The sequence below is a fragment of the Crotalus tigris genome, unplaced genomic scaffold (assembly GCF_016545835.1).
Source record: "Crotalus tigris isolate CLP2741 ecotype Arizona unplaced genomic scaffold, ASM1654583v1 scf7180000018540.1288718, whole genome shotgun sequence".
NCBI classification, from domain to species: domain Eukaryota; kingdom Metazoa; phylum Chordata; class Lepidosauria; order Squamata; family Viperidae; genus Crotalus; species Crotalus tigris.
The window spans coordinates 1,231,510-1,246,160 of record NW_024097064.1 but is presented as its reverse complement, the minus strand read 5'-3'; the positions used below and the strand labels follow the sequence as shown (position 1 = coordinate 1,246,160).

The 14,651-nt window shown below is 42.8% G+C and overlaps 1 protein-coding gene across 4 annotated transcripts in view; it reads left to right on the top strand.

The window, feature by feature from the left end:
* Positions 1-1,066: 1,066 nt before the first annotated feature.
* HUS1 (HUS1 checkpoint clamp component) overlaps positions 1,067-14,651 on the top strand; it is a 52,156-nt gene continuing 38,571 nt past the window's right edge. The window contains exons 1-2 of one of the 4 annotated variants that reach the window (XM_039353942.1): positions 1,067-1,380; positions 2,326-2,453. In XM_039353942.1, the coding sequence (XP_039209876.1) occupies positions 1,329-1,380; positions 2,326-2,453 (180 nt within the window). In that variant the 5' untranslated portion in view covers positions 1,067-1,328. The remainder of the gene's footprint in view (positions 1,381-2,325; positions 2,454-14,651) is intronic. The other 3 variants (XM_039353941.1, XM_039353940.1, XM_039353939.1) reach the window with 3 other exon arrangements.

The following is a 14,651-nucleotide window of genomic DNA, read 5'->3' as shown; positions in this document are numbered from 1 at the left end:
ATGGTACAGTCCTTATGGAATGACCTGAGAATGAGGATGAGGCAGTGCCAGGTCCCTTGGGCCTTGGAAGACTGGACAGGGTGCAGGCTGACAGAGTTAGTGGGGAGGAGATAGGGCAGGCAGCAGAGCAGAGGAGCACCAAAGATGAGCAAATGCATTCCCCATCCGATCCCTGAGTGCGAAGAATGGAGACAAGACAGTCAGTGCAGGGCGACCCATCTACTCAGGAGGTTCACCTGGACAGTAGAGTTTAAGGAGATGCTGTGAGGAGAGGCTTTAGCCAGGAATGTTTGTTTTCGGATTACACTCCCTCAGCTTTGACTGCTTTTGCTTTGTTTTGAAGACTGTTTTTGCTTTGCTTTGAGGACTGTTCTTGCCTTGCCCTAGCTCTGAAAATTCTCCCTTCAGACCTGCCTTGCCTTGAACCCTGTCTTGTTTTGAAAAGTGCTCTTTGCCTTTTGGTTTGAATTGTGCCCTTGTTTTGTGAACTGCATTTGCCTTTTGTTTCACTGTACCATTTGGAAATTGCTCGTCTTGGACCTTTGCCTTGCTCTGAGGCCTGGACCTTGGGGTCTTGCCAGGTAATCTATGACCTGTTGTTTGGACGACTGAGAGTGGAGTCTGACTGATTGGTGAAGAGCCATTTGTTTAACCCTTCCCAAGAGAAATAAATTCTCTGGAGGCTTGCCTAGTCTTACCCATCTGGGTCATAACAGAACTTGTCTCCAGAAATTGTGAATGCTCCATCACTGGAGGTTTTTAAGAAGAGATTGGAAAACCATTTGTGCAAAATAGCATAGGGTTTCCTGCTCAAGAAGGGTTTGGACTAAAAGACCTCCAAGGTCCCTTCCAACTTTATTATTCTGTTAATAGGCATAAGAACTGATTAGATTACGCTTTCTGCAAGCCTCCCCCCCTTTTAGAGTGTAACCTATCTGGACCGCCATTAACAAGGGAAAGTGAAACAAAAGTGGGCGGAGGCATCGTTGGCAGCGACCCTTTAGTTCGGTTTCCGGGTTTCACCATAGATCGAAGAAATGATGAAAAGAGTTTGTAGGATCAGAATTTGGCCTTTTTCAGATCTGTGACATTTCCGATTCCCACTTAATTGGACTGGCCATGAGAGAGATTACAAAACCGATTCCACTGGCCGAAATGGAGAGAGAAAAAAAAAAAAGCTACCGCGAGACAACAACTCTCTGTGGTGTTTTTACACAACTCCTCACGACCCGCCCCGAAGACGCTTAAACGGGAACCGGAAGTGCATTTGCCTCCCTTTTTCTCTATGGGGGAAGAAGCGGTACTTTGATGCCGGAGCCATTTCTATCATGCGGTTTCGATCTAAGATTATAGACGTTGGATGTCTCAATCATTTCAGTCGTGAGTAGAGCGTGTGAAAAAGCCTGCAGCTCAGCTAGAAAGAAAAAAAAAAAATTGGAAAGAGCATATTCAGCTTTGTCCTCCCCTCCGCGATTTCTTTTACCAACTGTCCGCCAGATTTGCAAATTTTAAGGAGCGGCGCTTCTTTTTCCATCAAAAGAGCGTGCTTCTTCTGAGGATAAAGGGGTCTTCAAGGAAAATACCAAGCCTTCTACCGGGAATGGAAATAGAAACGTGGCTACTGATTATATGAAATAAAGTGTTTCATTTATTTGGCAGTCCATCTGTTTGTTCCACACTACTGAGGAGAGTAAATGGGATGATAGATTCATAGCTGCCAATTGAATTGAATTAATTCAAGCAGATACATATTCTTTCCAGTGATTTGCTTCCCAGAGTGTGCTAAGCTCAAATCAAACTGTATGAATACTCGGGCAATGTATGTAGTACAGGAAGAATGTCATGTTTTCATTTTGCTGTTGGAGAGGTAAAAATATACAGGGAAAAGAAAAAAGGGGGGTTCATTTATGGGATACTTCAAAAGTTGCAGCCTATCTGTAATGAATCTTATTAGTACCATGTTACTCAAAGACTGCCTTTTTTTAATTCCTCCATGACTTGAGTGAGAGATAAGACTTGCTTGTTAATTATGTCAATAAAATCAGTTATAAAAATTCAGTCACAATTGCACATGAGTAAGCAGATAGTTGAGAAACTATTACAGTGATTAGAACTTGGGCCCCAAAGCTTTTTTGTTAATCTTACAGAAATGATAAATTAATATTTTAGTGATGAGATATTACTGGAGTCCGGTAATTTTTAATGCAACTTCCAAACTAATCCTTAACATGAAGTTTCACCCTCTGTTTTTGTTCCTGTGACTCAAGATAGTCTATTATACAGAGATATTAAGAGATTATGTTGTAAAATGTACTGTCTTGACAGGTGTGATAAGCACAATTGCCAAATTAACTAAAACCTGTACCCTGCGGCTTACTTTGGATAAACTTTACTTCATCCTCAGTGACAAAGTGGCAAATGGCGGTGTTAGTATGTGGTGTGAGCTTAACCAGGTAAGAGTCCAATGGCAAAAAATATTAAAAACAGCAAACTATGAAGCGTTGTACAGTATCGTACATAATAAGCAGTTTCTCCTATGTTCCTACAAAATATCAAAAATAGAGATAGAAATAAATGAACAAGAAAGACAAGACAAGCAAAAATGCAAGTTGAATTTGAGGTAATTAAAGATCTATAAGAGCTGAAAGATATTCAAGAAGAGCTAGAAAATTGTTATCATAATTTAAGAAGGGATATAAAAGAATAGAGTTTTAAATAGCTTAGCATCTGTCTTAGTGCAATATCATCCAAATAAAGTAAGCAGAGATGATGTCAGAATCCAATTATATTTCATCTTTAATTATCAAACATAGAAACTCCCAATTCTGCCTTCTCTGGATTCTGCCATAAGAGGGAGAAGAGGGGGAGAGCAAAGGGGCTTTATGGCCCTCACTTCCTTCAGCACACTTCAAAGGACTGAATGTGTGTTTATTGTGGCCTCTAAGCGTTAACATATCAAAGAAGAGTAATTGCCTTTCATGTAGATATCTGAAGTCTCCATCCAGACGGAAGAAGAAAGGGGATGGAATTGTGATACTTGAAACTATCACTGGAAGGGGGGTTGATTGGGTGGGACTACTGGGAAACCCCTTAAAACCTTGAATGGGAGAGCTTGGACCCCAAGTCCTGTCTAGCATGCCTGCAACCATTTTCTCTTAATAAAGGATTCCTGTTGGAAGAATTATTCCACGAGTTCGGTCTTCTTAAGATGCAAAGTGGGGTGGGTCCTTACATTAGACAGGACTTGCAAAATTAATCCACCTGGAAGGAAGACCCTTGCCGGGGGATTTTGCAAAAATTTACCATGTCAGACAACGAAGCAAGAGAGGGAGAAAACTCCCTGGAAAGAGAGCCGCTGACCCAGTTGGAACCGTGCCAGATGTTGGGATCCGAGAGGCCAGATTTCTCAGAAGAAGAAGTGGTGGAGACACAGGACCACAAGCCTCGCTGGTCGAGGGGCGTTGGAAAGAAAAGCGAGTGGGGAAAGGAATCAAGAAAAGTGACCCTGAGACGGGGAACCAAGCAACCAGAATGGAAGCAGGAGATGGAGAAATCCCTGCACGCAAGGGAAGAGGGAGGAAGCTGTATGCCGTACTCAGACTGGATCCTAGAGAGAGCTATTGACCTGATGAAGAGAACTCTCAGCTCCCTAGGAGAGGAGATTCCTGAGCCCTACGCCCGCCCCCGTTCCTGGAGCCACAAAGGGAGAGACACCGAGGGGGACGTGGAACCTGCAACCCCAGGGACATTTACTGATCCAGGAGCTCCCACCCCCTACCGGACCACAGATGGAAATATGGACGGAAGACACTACCACCCACAATGGAGGCACCGATCCATTCCAAGACGTCCACCGTTGGAGGTGAAATTCAAAGGGGAGCCAACACGCTTGGGGTTTTTCCTAACCCAAGTCCTCAGCTACATGGAGGAATATGGGCAGGACATACCCAGCGACAAAGCCCGCATCCGGATCGTGCAATCTGCCCTGGATGGACCAGCTGCAGATTGGGTGGTGAACCTGCATGACTCCAATGCCCCAGAACTCAGTAACTTCAAACGTTTCATGTCCTCGTTGAGAAGACGATTTGAAGACCCCCTGGCTGATCGCAAAGCCCGTGAAAGAATAACAACGATGAGGCAGGGCAAACGCCCAGTGGATGAGTATACACAAGAATTCCGAGCCATTGCCAGCAAACTGAATTGGCCAGAAGACATCCTCCTTGGCCGTTTCAAAGACGGACTAAACTATGATCTATATGATGCTTGACTGCCCCGAGGAGACCCACATCGACTTGAGGAATGGTACGTCTTGGCAGAGGAAGCAGAGATCGACATATTGAAGAGGCATCGCCGAGGAAAACAATGGAGCCGCCCCCCGCCTGAGCTGACACACCCACCGGTGAAATCATCGGATACAGCCAAGAAGCAGAGGGGGTGTTTCAAGTGCGGAAGAGAAGGGCATCGAGCTGTAGAATGCCGCTCAAAGGCCCCCCAGCACAACCCAGACAGATCCCCAATCAACAAACCCAGAGGGTATCCAGCTAAGCCAAAAGAAACAGCCATGAAAATGATGGAAATTGCAGAAAACCCCACCTCTGCTCACCAAGGGGAAAGAACTCCAGCCTACACCACAGGGACGGTGGATGCCTCAGATGACAGCTAGGAAGGCGAACCCCTGGTAAGTGGACGCATCACACCCATCTTCAAAACAGTGACTATATTAATCCCCCCCATGCCCGAAGCTGTGAAGGTGAAAGCCTTAATAGACTCTGGCTGCACCCGCTGCCTCATTAGCCCAACACTAGTGGGGAATCTGGGCATCCCATCCAGGCGACTGGAACAACCAATCTCATTTGGCCAGCTAGATGGATCCATAGCAGGGGGGGTGCCAGCTACCCTAGCCACTTTGCCAATACATCTCTCCCTGGGCAACCATGAAGAGGACTTAACGTTTGTGGTGACCCAGGTATGGAATGCCCAATGATTCTAGGGATGGAATGGTTGAAAAAATGGAACCCCTGGGTAAATTGGAGGACGACAGAAATCAAATTACCGAAGGGGGACCCTATGGACTTAAAACCCCAAGAGAGGCTACCAGAATCAAGAATAGAAAAAGCATCCATAGGAGAGGAAAAAGAATTAACAGAAATACCCGAGGAATATAGGGACCTTGCTGAAGTCTTCAGTGAGGAGAGGGCGAATGAGCTTCCCCCCCACCGACCCACAGACTGTACCATTGAATTCAAGCCTGGGGCAAAACTCCCGAAACCCAGATTATACTCCATGAGCCCACAGGAGAAGGAGGAAATGGAAAGATTTATAAAAAAAAAACCTGGAGAGAGGTTTCATTGAACCAGCTAAGCCTAAAGTGGCTGCCCCGGTCCTTTTTAGAGAGAAGAAGGATGGCTCTTTACGTTTATGCGTGGATTATAGGGCCCTGAACACAATCAGTGAAAGCAACCTATACCCGCTGCCCCTCATGAAAGACATGCTGTCACACCTATCGAAAGGGAAAATTTTTTCTAAAATAGACTTAAGGGAAGCTTACTATCGCGTGAGAATCAAGGAAGGGGACGAATGGAAGACTGCATTTAACTGCCCCATGGGGTGCTATCAATTCAAAGTCTTGCCATTTGGATTACAAGGGGGCCCTGCAGTCTTTATGCAATTAATCAATGACGTTCTAAGGGAGCACCTGTTTAAGGGGTCCTTGTTTACTTGGACAACATTCTTATCTTTACCGAAACAAAAGAAGAACACGTCAAACTTGTCAGAGCGGTTTTAAAGAAGCTGCGAGCCGCTCACCTATATGCCAAACTCTCAAAATGCGAATTCCACCAGGAAAGGATAGACTACCTAGGCTATCGCAGATCCCCACAGGGCATTGAAATGGACCCAGAGAAGGTCAGAGCAGTATTAGAATGGGCACCACCCCGCACAAGAAAGCAACTACAAAGTTTCCTGGGCTTTGCAAATTTTTACCGCCAATTCATCCCCTCAGTTGCACAGATAGCCTTGCCCCTCACCAACTTACTAAAAACGAAGGGAACATCCTCAGTAAAACCTAGCCAGCCACTAACATGGACAATGGAGTGCCAAGCAGCGTTTGAGAGACTAAAGAGACTTTTTTCTGCCGAACCAGTTCTAAGGCACCCAGATATGGACAAGCCCTTCATAATACAGGCAGATGCAAGTGATGTGGCAGTGGGGGCTGTGCTATTACAAGAAAATGATGATGCAGTATTGCAACCCTGTGCATATACATCTAAGAAACTCACGGAAAGAGAACAGCGCTGGCCCGTATGGGAGAAGGAGGCTTATGGGATACGTTGGGCATTACTCACGTGGAGACAGTTCCTGGAAGGCAACAAAATCCCCTTCCAGGTATGGACTGATCACAAAAATTTAGAAGCCCTGAAAACTTCCAGGAAACTCAATCCCAAACAAGCCCGCTGGTCCCAGCATTTTCACCAATTCCAATTTAAGCTCAAACATTTACAAGGAAGAAAGAACTTCCTGGCAGATGCACTATCTCGCATGCCCCAATATAACAGCGCACGAACCACAGACTCTAGACCAATAATGGCAGAATCACAACTGGCAGCGCCAGTAACCACAAGAACCCAAGCCAAAATAAAACCACAACTGGACAGCCAAACTGGGATTGAATTCAGAAAAAGTTTGGAAAAAGATGAATGGTTCCAGAAAAACAAACGTGTGCACAATGAGAGACGGATTGCCTTGGGTAGGGGAAAAGTTATATATACCAACAACTCAAAGACTAACTTTCATGAAACTTTGCCATGACACAAAATCAGCAGGGCATTTTGGATTTGTAAAAACTTTACACTTAATTAAACGGCAATTTTGGTGGCCATCAATAAAAAGGACATAGAAAGTTATGTTGCCAGCTGCCCAACCTGTGCATCAGCAAAGAGGTTGCAAGGGAAATCGCCAGGGCTGTTACAACCAGTGGCAAGTCCCTCAGCCCCCTGGAGGGAAATAGCCATGGATTTTATAGTGGAATTGCCTGAAAGCAATGGGAATACTGTTATCTGGACAGTCACGGACCTATTTTCCAAAAAGGTGCACTTTATCCCTTGCCAAAAAATTCCCACTGCAAAGGCCTTAGCAAAACTTTTCATCCAGCACATTTACAGATTGCACGGGGCACCCCAACGCATCATCTCTGATAGGGGAGTGCAATTTACGTCTGCATTTTGGAGGGAATTTTTATCCCTCTTAGGGACCACTCAGGGATTGACATCTAGCCACCACCCTCAAGGAGATGGACAAGCGGAACGCTGCCAGTCAGTACTTGAGCAATATTTGAGATGTTTTTTAAATTTCCAACAGAGTGATTGGACGGACTTACTTCCTTTTGCAGAAGTTGCCTACAATAATGCAGTCCACTCCAGCACAGGCTACACTCTTTTTCAAATAGCCAACGGTCAAAGTTTCAACCCTATGCCAGAGTTAACCCCAAAAGAACCAACGATCCCTTCACTGAAAGAATGGATGGAAACCCTACAAAACACCTGGCCAATAGTCAGAAAATCACTAGATGAAGCTAGGCGGGCATACAAAGCACAAGCCGATAAAAAAAGGGTTGAGCCTACACCATTGATTATAGGAGAAATGGTGTACTTATCTACAAAATACCTAAAGTCCCTACAGCCCTGTAAAAAACTTGGACCAAAATATATAGGACCTTTTCCAATTAAAAGGATCATAAATCCAGTAACAGTAGAATTAGAATTACCCAAAAACCTCAGGCCAATACACCCAGTTTTTCATTGCAGCTTGCTGAAAAGAGAGCATCAGTCACCTCTACGGCCAAAAATCCCCCCACCACCACCTCCAATCATGGTGGAGGGGGAACAACACTTCGAAATAAAAGAGATCCTTGACTCTAGGAGATATCATGGAACAACTCAGTACCTAGTTGCCTGGAAACACCTCCCTGCCTCACAAAATGAGTGGGTACATAAACGTCACGTCAGAGCTCCGAAGCTATTGAAGAAGTTTCACACAGAGTATCCTAACAAGCCTAACTAAATTCTTTACTTGTGTTTTCTTTCAGGTGGATCTCTCTTATTGTTAAGAGGGGCCGGATGTCAGAATCCAATTATATTTCATCTTTAATTATCAAACATAGAAACTCCCAATTATGCCTTCTCTGGATTCTGCCATAAGAGGGAGAAAAGGGGGAGAGCAAAGGGGCTTTATGGCCCTCACTTCCTTCAGCACACTTCAAAGGACTGAATGTGTGTTTATTGTGGCCTCTAAGCTTTAACATATCAAAGAAGAGTAATTGCCTTTCCTGTAGTTATCTGAAGTCTCCATCCAGACGGAAGAAGAAAGGGGATGGAATTGTGATACTTGAAACTATCACTGGAAGGGGGGGTTGATTGGGTGGGACTACTGGGGAACCCCTTAAAACCTTGAATGGGAGAGCTTGAACCCCAAGTCCTGTCTAGCATGCCTGCAACCATTTTCTCTTAATAAAGGATTCCTGTTGGAAGAGCTATTCCAAGAGTTCTGTCTTCTTAAGATGCAAGTGGGGTGGGTCCTTACAGATGAATTGACCCATATTTGATATAGCTGTTTTCTGTTTGCAAGCTTCTTGGTATGAATGTAAGTAAAGCAGAGAGGGAATCCTAGCCTCAGCAATCAAAAGTGATTTCTGATGTGCTTCCTACTGCAAAAGTAATGCAGATGCTGGGAGGGGCAATATAGTTTCTTTCAACATATAAAAAACAAAAATGTCAAGGAGACAATTGCTTCACTAATGAGAAAAGATGGCAAGGATGTAATGGCAGTAGAGAGAAAGCAGAGCTTCATTCTTTGCATCTGTCTTCTTGCAAAAAGATAATACAGCTCAGCCTATCAAAAACATAACTGTAAAGACAAACTAAGAATACAAATTAAAATAAGGAAGAAAATGATAAGAGAACACCTGTTTGATCTAGATGAGTTCAGATCAATGGGACCTGAAGGTTTACATCCCAAAGTTCTGAAGGAGTAGCAGATGTGATTTCAGAATCATTGAACCATATTTTACAAAGATTGTGGAGAACCGGAGAACTACCAGAGGACTGGAAAAGAACTGAGGTAGTTCCCACCTTCAAAATAGGAAAATAAAATAGGTCCAGGAAACCAGAGACCAATCAGCCTAACATCAATACTTGGAAAGATATGCAACAGATCTATGAACACCTAGAAGCAAACAAAGTTTTAACCAGAAGTCAATGGGTTTGTCACAAATAATTCATGCCAAACAAAGATTATTTCATTCTTTGACAAAGTGACTAAATTAATGGACCAGCAAAATGCAGTGGACATAGTATACTTGGATTTCAGTAAGCATTTGACAAAATAGACCACAACCTACTACTTGGTAAGCTTAAAAAATGTGGGACAGGCAACATCACCACCTGATGAATTTATAACTGATTGACAGTGCTCAATATGTAGTCCTTAATGGAACAACATCTACATCATGGGTATCAAACTGCCGGCCCATGGGCCGGATGCGTCACATGGAAGCTGTGCCCATCCCAGCTCCGGCAAGAGGAAAAAAGTCATGATATGTTGTGACATGTCACGTGATGTGATGAGTTTGACACTCCTGATCTACATGGAGAGAAATAAGCATTGAGGTATCCCCAGGTTCCATTTTACCCCCAGTGATTTTTCAACATCTTCATAAATGATTTAGATCAGTGCTTTTCAACCAGTGGTATGGGTACCACCTGTGGTACATTGACACCTGGCAGGTGGTACGCGACCATCCTAGAAAAGTGGTAGCAGGGGAGGGGAATGAGCTGAACTGGTGGCAGCATCCCACAAGCCTGAGCGAGAGATGGCTGGAGCTGCAAGGCTATCAGGGCTCAGCGGAAGCACTAGGATCAGCGCCAGGCTCCAGCTGGAGCTCGGCGCTGATCCTGGCGCTTCTGAGCCCAAAAGAAGTGCTGATCAGCTGGAATGTTGCAGCATCTCCAGGGTCTTGTGATTTACATTCAGATTCTTGGCAACTGATTCATATTTATGATGGTCACAGTGTCCCACTCCACCCCCGCTGCCAATCCTCAACAGAAACGCTCACAACAATGAAAACCTTGGACAAGAGGAAGAGTGCTGCTGGGCGGGCAGGCAGGTGTCTTGCTCGGCTGTGGCTTGGGGGGCACTTTTTTCAGTGCCATTGTAATTTGGAAAAGTCACTAAGCGAACTGTTGTAAGTCGAGGACTACCTGTACTTTATCACTTTTTTCCTTTTTTGGGGGGGGGGTCCTCAAGTTTTTGACACCTTGCTAGATGACTGGTGGTACTTGGATGTTGCAGTATCCTAAAAGTGGTACAATGGGTGAAAAGGTTGAAAAGCTCTGATTTAGATGGGGAATACAAGGGGAACTCATGAAATTTGCAGATGACGCTTTAATTTGTAGTCATTTTGCTCTGTTATCCTCTTTAATATTTCTATTTAACAGTTCCAACACTAGAATAAATAATAAAGGGGATAAAGGACACCCCTGCTTTGCATCCTTCTGGATTTCAACTGGTTTTGTAAATCTCTGTTCAACATGATTTAAGCTTTCTGGACTATAGACCCTGTATAAAGCCCAATCCAAAAACCATCTTTTCCACTATAAACATAAAGGCCCAGTTCAAACAATCAAAAGCTTTTTCTGCATCCAGAAAGATTAATGCAACTTGTTTTTTGCTACATTGTTGTAAATGTTCAATTATATTCAAAATTACTCTTACATTATCTTTTAATTGTCTTTTAGATAAGAAGCCACACTGGTCTTCATATATATAGTCCTGTAAAATTTGTTAAATGTTAAATTTAATTGACCACTTTTTCCTCCTTTGTTGTACACTATTTTCTTTTTTGTTGTGAGGGGTGAATGTATGTTTTTGTTTTGTTTCATTTTGATTTACTCTTTTGTATTTTATTTTCTATGATAAAACAATACATTTAAATTTAAAAAAATGCAGATGATACTAAACTGGCAGGAATAGCCTACACCTCAGATCCAGATGAATTTTAACAGACTTGAACACTGGGCCCTATCTAATAAAATAAAATTCAACATAGAAAAAAGTAAGGTTTTACACTTAGGCAAAACCCCCCCAAATGTGCAGGTACAGATTAGGTGAAACTTAGCTCAATAGCAGCAACTGAGAGGGATCCTGGAGTTCTAATGGGTAATCACTTAAATAGCAATGTGTGATAGCAGCCAACACAATCCTAAGTTACATTAATGGAGGGATAGAAGTGAGATCACATGAAGTATTAGAACCTCTTTATAAAGTCTCAGTAAGGCCACACTTAGAATAGTGCACCCAGTTTTGGCCACCATATTATAAAAAAGGTGTAGAGTGGAAAGAGTGCAGAAAAGAGCAACAAAGATGATTAGGGGGCTGGAGGCTAAAACATGAAGGATTACAGGAATTGAGTGTCTAGTCTAGTGAAAAGATGGACTAGGGATGACATGATAGCAGTGTTCCAATATTTGAGGGGTTGCCAAAAAGAAGAGGGGGTAAACCTATTTTCCAAAGCACTAAAAAACAAGACAAGAAACAATGGATGGAAACTAATCAAGGAGAAAACCAACCTAGAGCTAAGGAGAAATTTCGTGACACAGAACAATTAACCAGTGGAATGGCTTACCTTTAGAAGTTATAGGTCAGTGGCGGCGAACCTGTGGCACGGGTGCCAGAGGTGGCACTCAGAGCCCTCTCTGTGGGCACGTGTGCCGACACCCCACTCCTAGGCCTTCAGCTGGGTTTTATAAAACCTTTTCACTTTAGGCCTCTGCCGCCGTGTGCAAAAAAAAAAAATTCAATCAATCAGTCAATTTCAACTTCTCACAGGAAAAAAAATCTTGCAAAGTTGGAATTGATTGATTGAACTTTTTAGTCCCACCCAGTCTGCCGTTATCACTGCAGCCACGCCCAGCCAATGTGTCATGCCCAGCCAATGGGCCACACCCAGCCAATGGGCCACACCCACCCGGCACCCGACAATGCATAAGTGGGTTTTGGGTTACAGTTTGGGCACTCGGTCTTTAAAAGGTTCGCCATCACTGTTATAGGTCAGTGGTGGCAAACCTTTTAGAGACTGAGTGCCCAAACTGCAACCCAAAACCTACCAATGTATTGTCAGGTGCTGGGTGGGCATGGCCTGTGGATGGGCATGGCTACAGTAGTCATGGCATACGAGTGTGGCCAGGGTGGGCATGGCCAGCTTGATGTTGGGGAGGGATGCTTGTGGGGGCTGGGCAGGGTTGGGGGAGATCCAGGGGGTCTCTGGCAGGTGGGGCAGTGGGGAGGGGCTGTGCTGGGATTGGGGTTCCTCGTGCCTTCTGCTGCCTGCTGCAGATGCTGCGGCTCTGCTTGCCTGGCAGGAGACGCACATGGGGCTGCTGCCTTGCTTGCTGTGCTGGGGCTAGACTGAACTGTGCTGGGCATGGAGCCTCTTCGCCGCTTCTTCCCTGTGGACATCGGGAGCTCCCACCCCGCTTATCCCTTGTCCCAGGGTGGCTGCTGCTGTCCGGCGCTCTCCAGCCTGTCACCGGCCAGCCGAGCGCATTGGGATGCCTCCCTTCGAGCTCCCTTGGCCTCCCACTCCCAGGTTGGGGCTGGTCAGATTCCCCCCATGGGTAGCGCTGCACCTGTCCCCAGCCAGCCCTCCTCCTCCATCCTCCTTTTTTTTTTCCAAAACAATTTTTATTAGTTTTCCATTTTACACCAACACAGCTTAAGAACCCACGTGGAAACATGGTGATCATTTTTTTAAAAAAACAAACAATAACATAATAAACATATACACAATATTTCTTAAAATTCCCTCTCTATATAGAATATTATAGTCAAATTAATACATTTTCAGATAAATTCATTCATTACTATGTCTAACCATCAACTGCATTAATCAATACAAAGTTTTCAATCTATAGAAACCTATATTTTTTCACACATTTAAACTTAAAGAACTCTCCCTTTATTTAAAAAATTATAATCAAATCAATATCTTTCTAAAACCAATTCATTCACTAATATATCATTTCATCCAGGTTATATAATTAAAGATAAACTAACATTATCTATTTATATTGTTATAAGCTCATTAAAAAATTTCTAAAACAAGTTTTCATTGAATATATCACTCTATATAAATTTCATTAATCAATAAAAATTTACAAAAACTCATTATCCATCCCAAAGATCCTGTATCATGCTTTCTTAATTTTGAAAATATTTAATCTTAAACTAACATATTCATTTACTATTCAGGTTCCCCAAGTGTTTTCTTATTTAAACATTATTAACTCCAAAAATAAATTTTTCTCTTTCTCACCAATATTCTATTGTTTTTCACTGTTTCTCCAAATCTCCAATAATTAGTTCCATCTTTTCCCATATTTCAGTCCTTTTCTCATTATACCACCTCTAATATTAAAAACGTATAAAGCCCTTTTAATAAAGTCCAAATCCAAATCAATCCAGGTCACTATAAAACCTTTACCACATTGATATAATCAAATTTAATATTTATATCTTATTCTGGGTTTCTTTCTATTCCAAACAGGTTTCCATAATCAGGCCTCCGCCTGCCACACTATACACTCCAAAAACGAAACTCCCATTGTGCATTTTGTTAAGTTAGTATGAAGGTTATAGCTAATCTGGGTAACTCGTAGCAGAATATCATTTCCCCTTTCTTTTAATGTTGAATAAATTTCAGTTGGAATCCTTTCTTTTATATAGTCCTCTTTGATCGGGTTTTTCTCTTATTCCCATGTTTTTTTCTCTATCTCAGAGTCAAATGGCGTCTGCAGGCCAACTTGTCCTGAAGCGAGATCCTCCAGTTCATTATCATAAGTCCTTTGTCCGTTGGTATCGAGTCTTTTTTCCAAAATTGATTGATAGTCCAACTGTGAGTTTACTTCTTCCAACTTGGTAAGCTGAGCACAAGTCTCTTGAGCATAAACTTAGTCCTTGTCTTTTGCCTTGTCAATACAAAGAAATCTCCTTTGAGCAAGCAATTATCTTCTCCGTATTTTCTAAAATTTTGTCCAGAATATACTTATAAGTAAGATCTACACCGGTTTCCTCCATTTTTATTATGTTTAAAATCCTTATCCTTTTGAAGGAGACTATATTTAAAAAACAATCACAATATCCATCTCCCAGCTTCCTTGTCTTTTTCCTTTGTACAAAATGATAGCCTTTCTGGCGAAGAAAAGATAGCAAGTACAATGAATAGGTTCGTCAGAAAATGTCTCCCGGAAAATAATTCAGATTAGTCAGATATTCAATCCTTTCGGACACCATAAAGGTAAAAAACAACAACAATATTCTCCAAATACTATAAAAACCTTTATTGAGGCTCCCAATATCCAAAAATAAAATCAACCATTAAAACAAAAATAAATGTAATCCTTTGAGCTTCACTTCCCCCATTTAAAAAGCCACTTCACCAGAAAAGGGAATAATTTCAAGAAAAAAAAAAACTTTTCATAGGCATAAAGAAAATAGGGGTAAAAGGAAAGTCTCACAGAGTTCTCCACGGTGGGTCTGTTTGCTTAGCTGATCTTGTGGCTTGCAGTTGGCTCAGCTAAATGATCGGCCATTTTACTGGC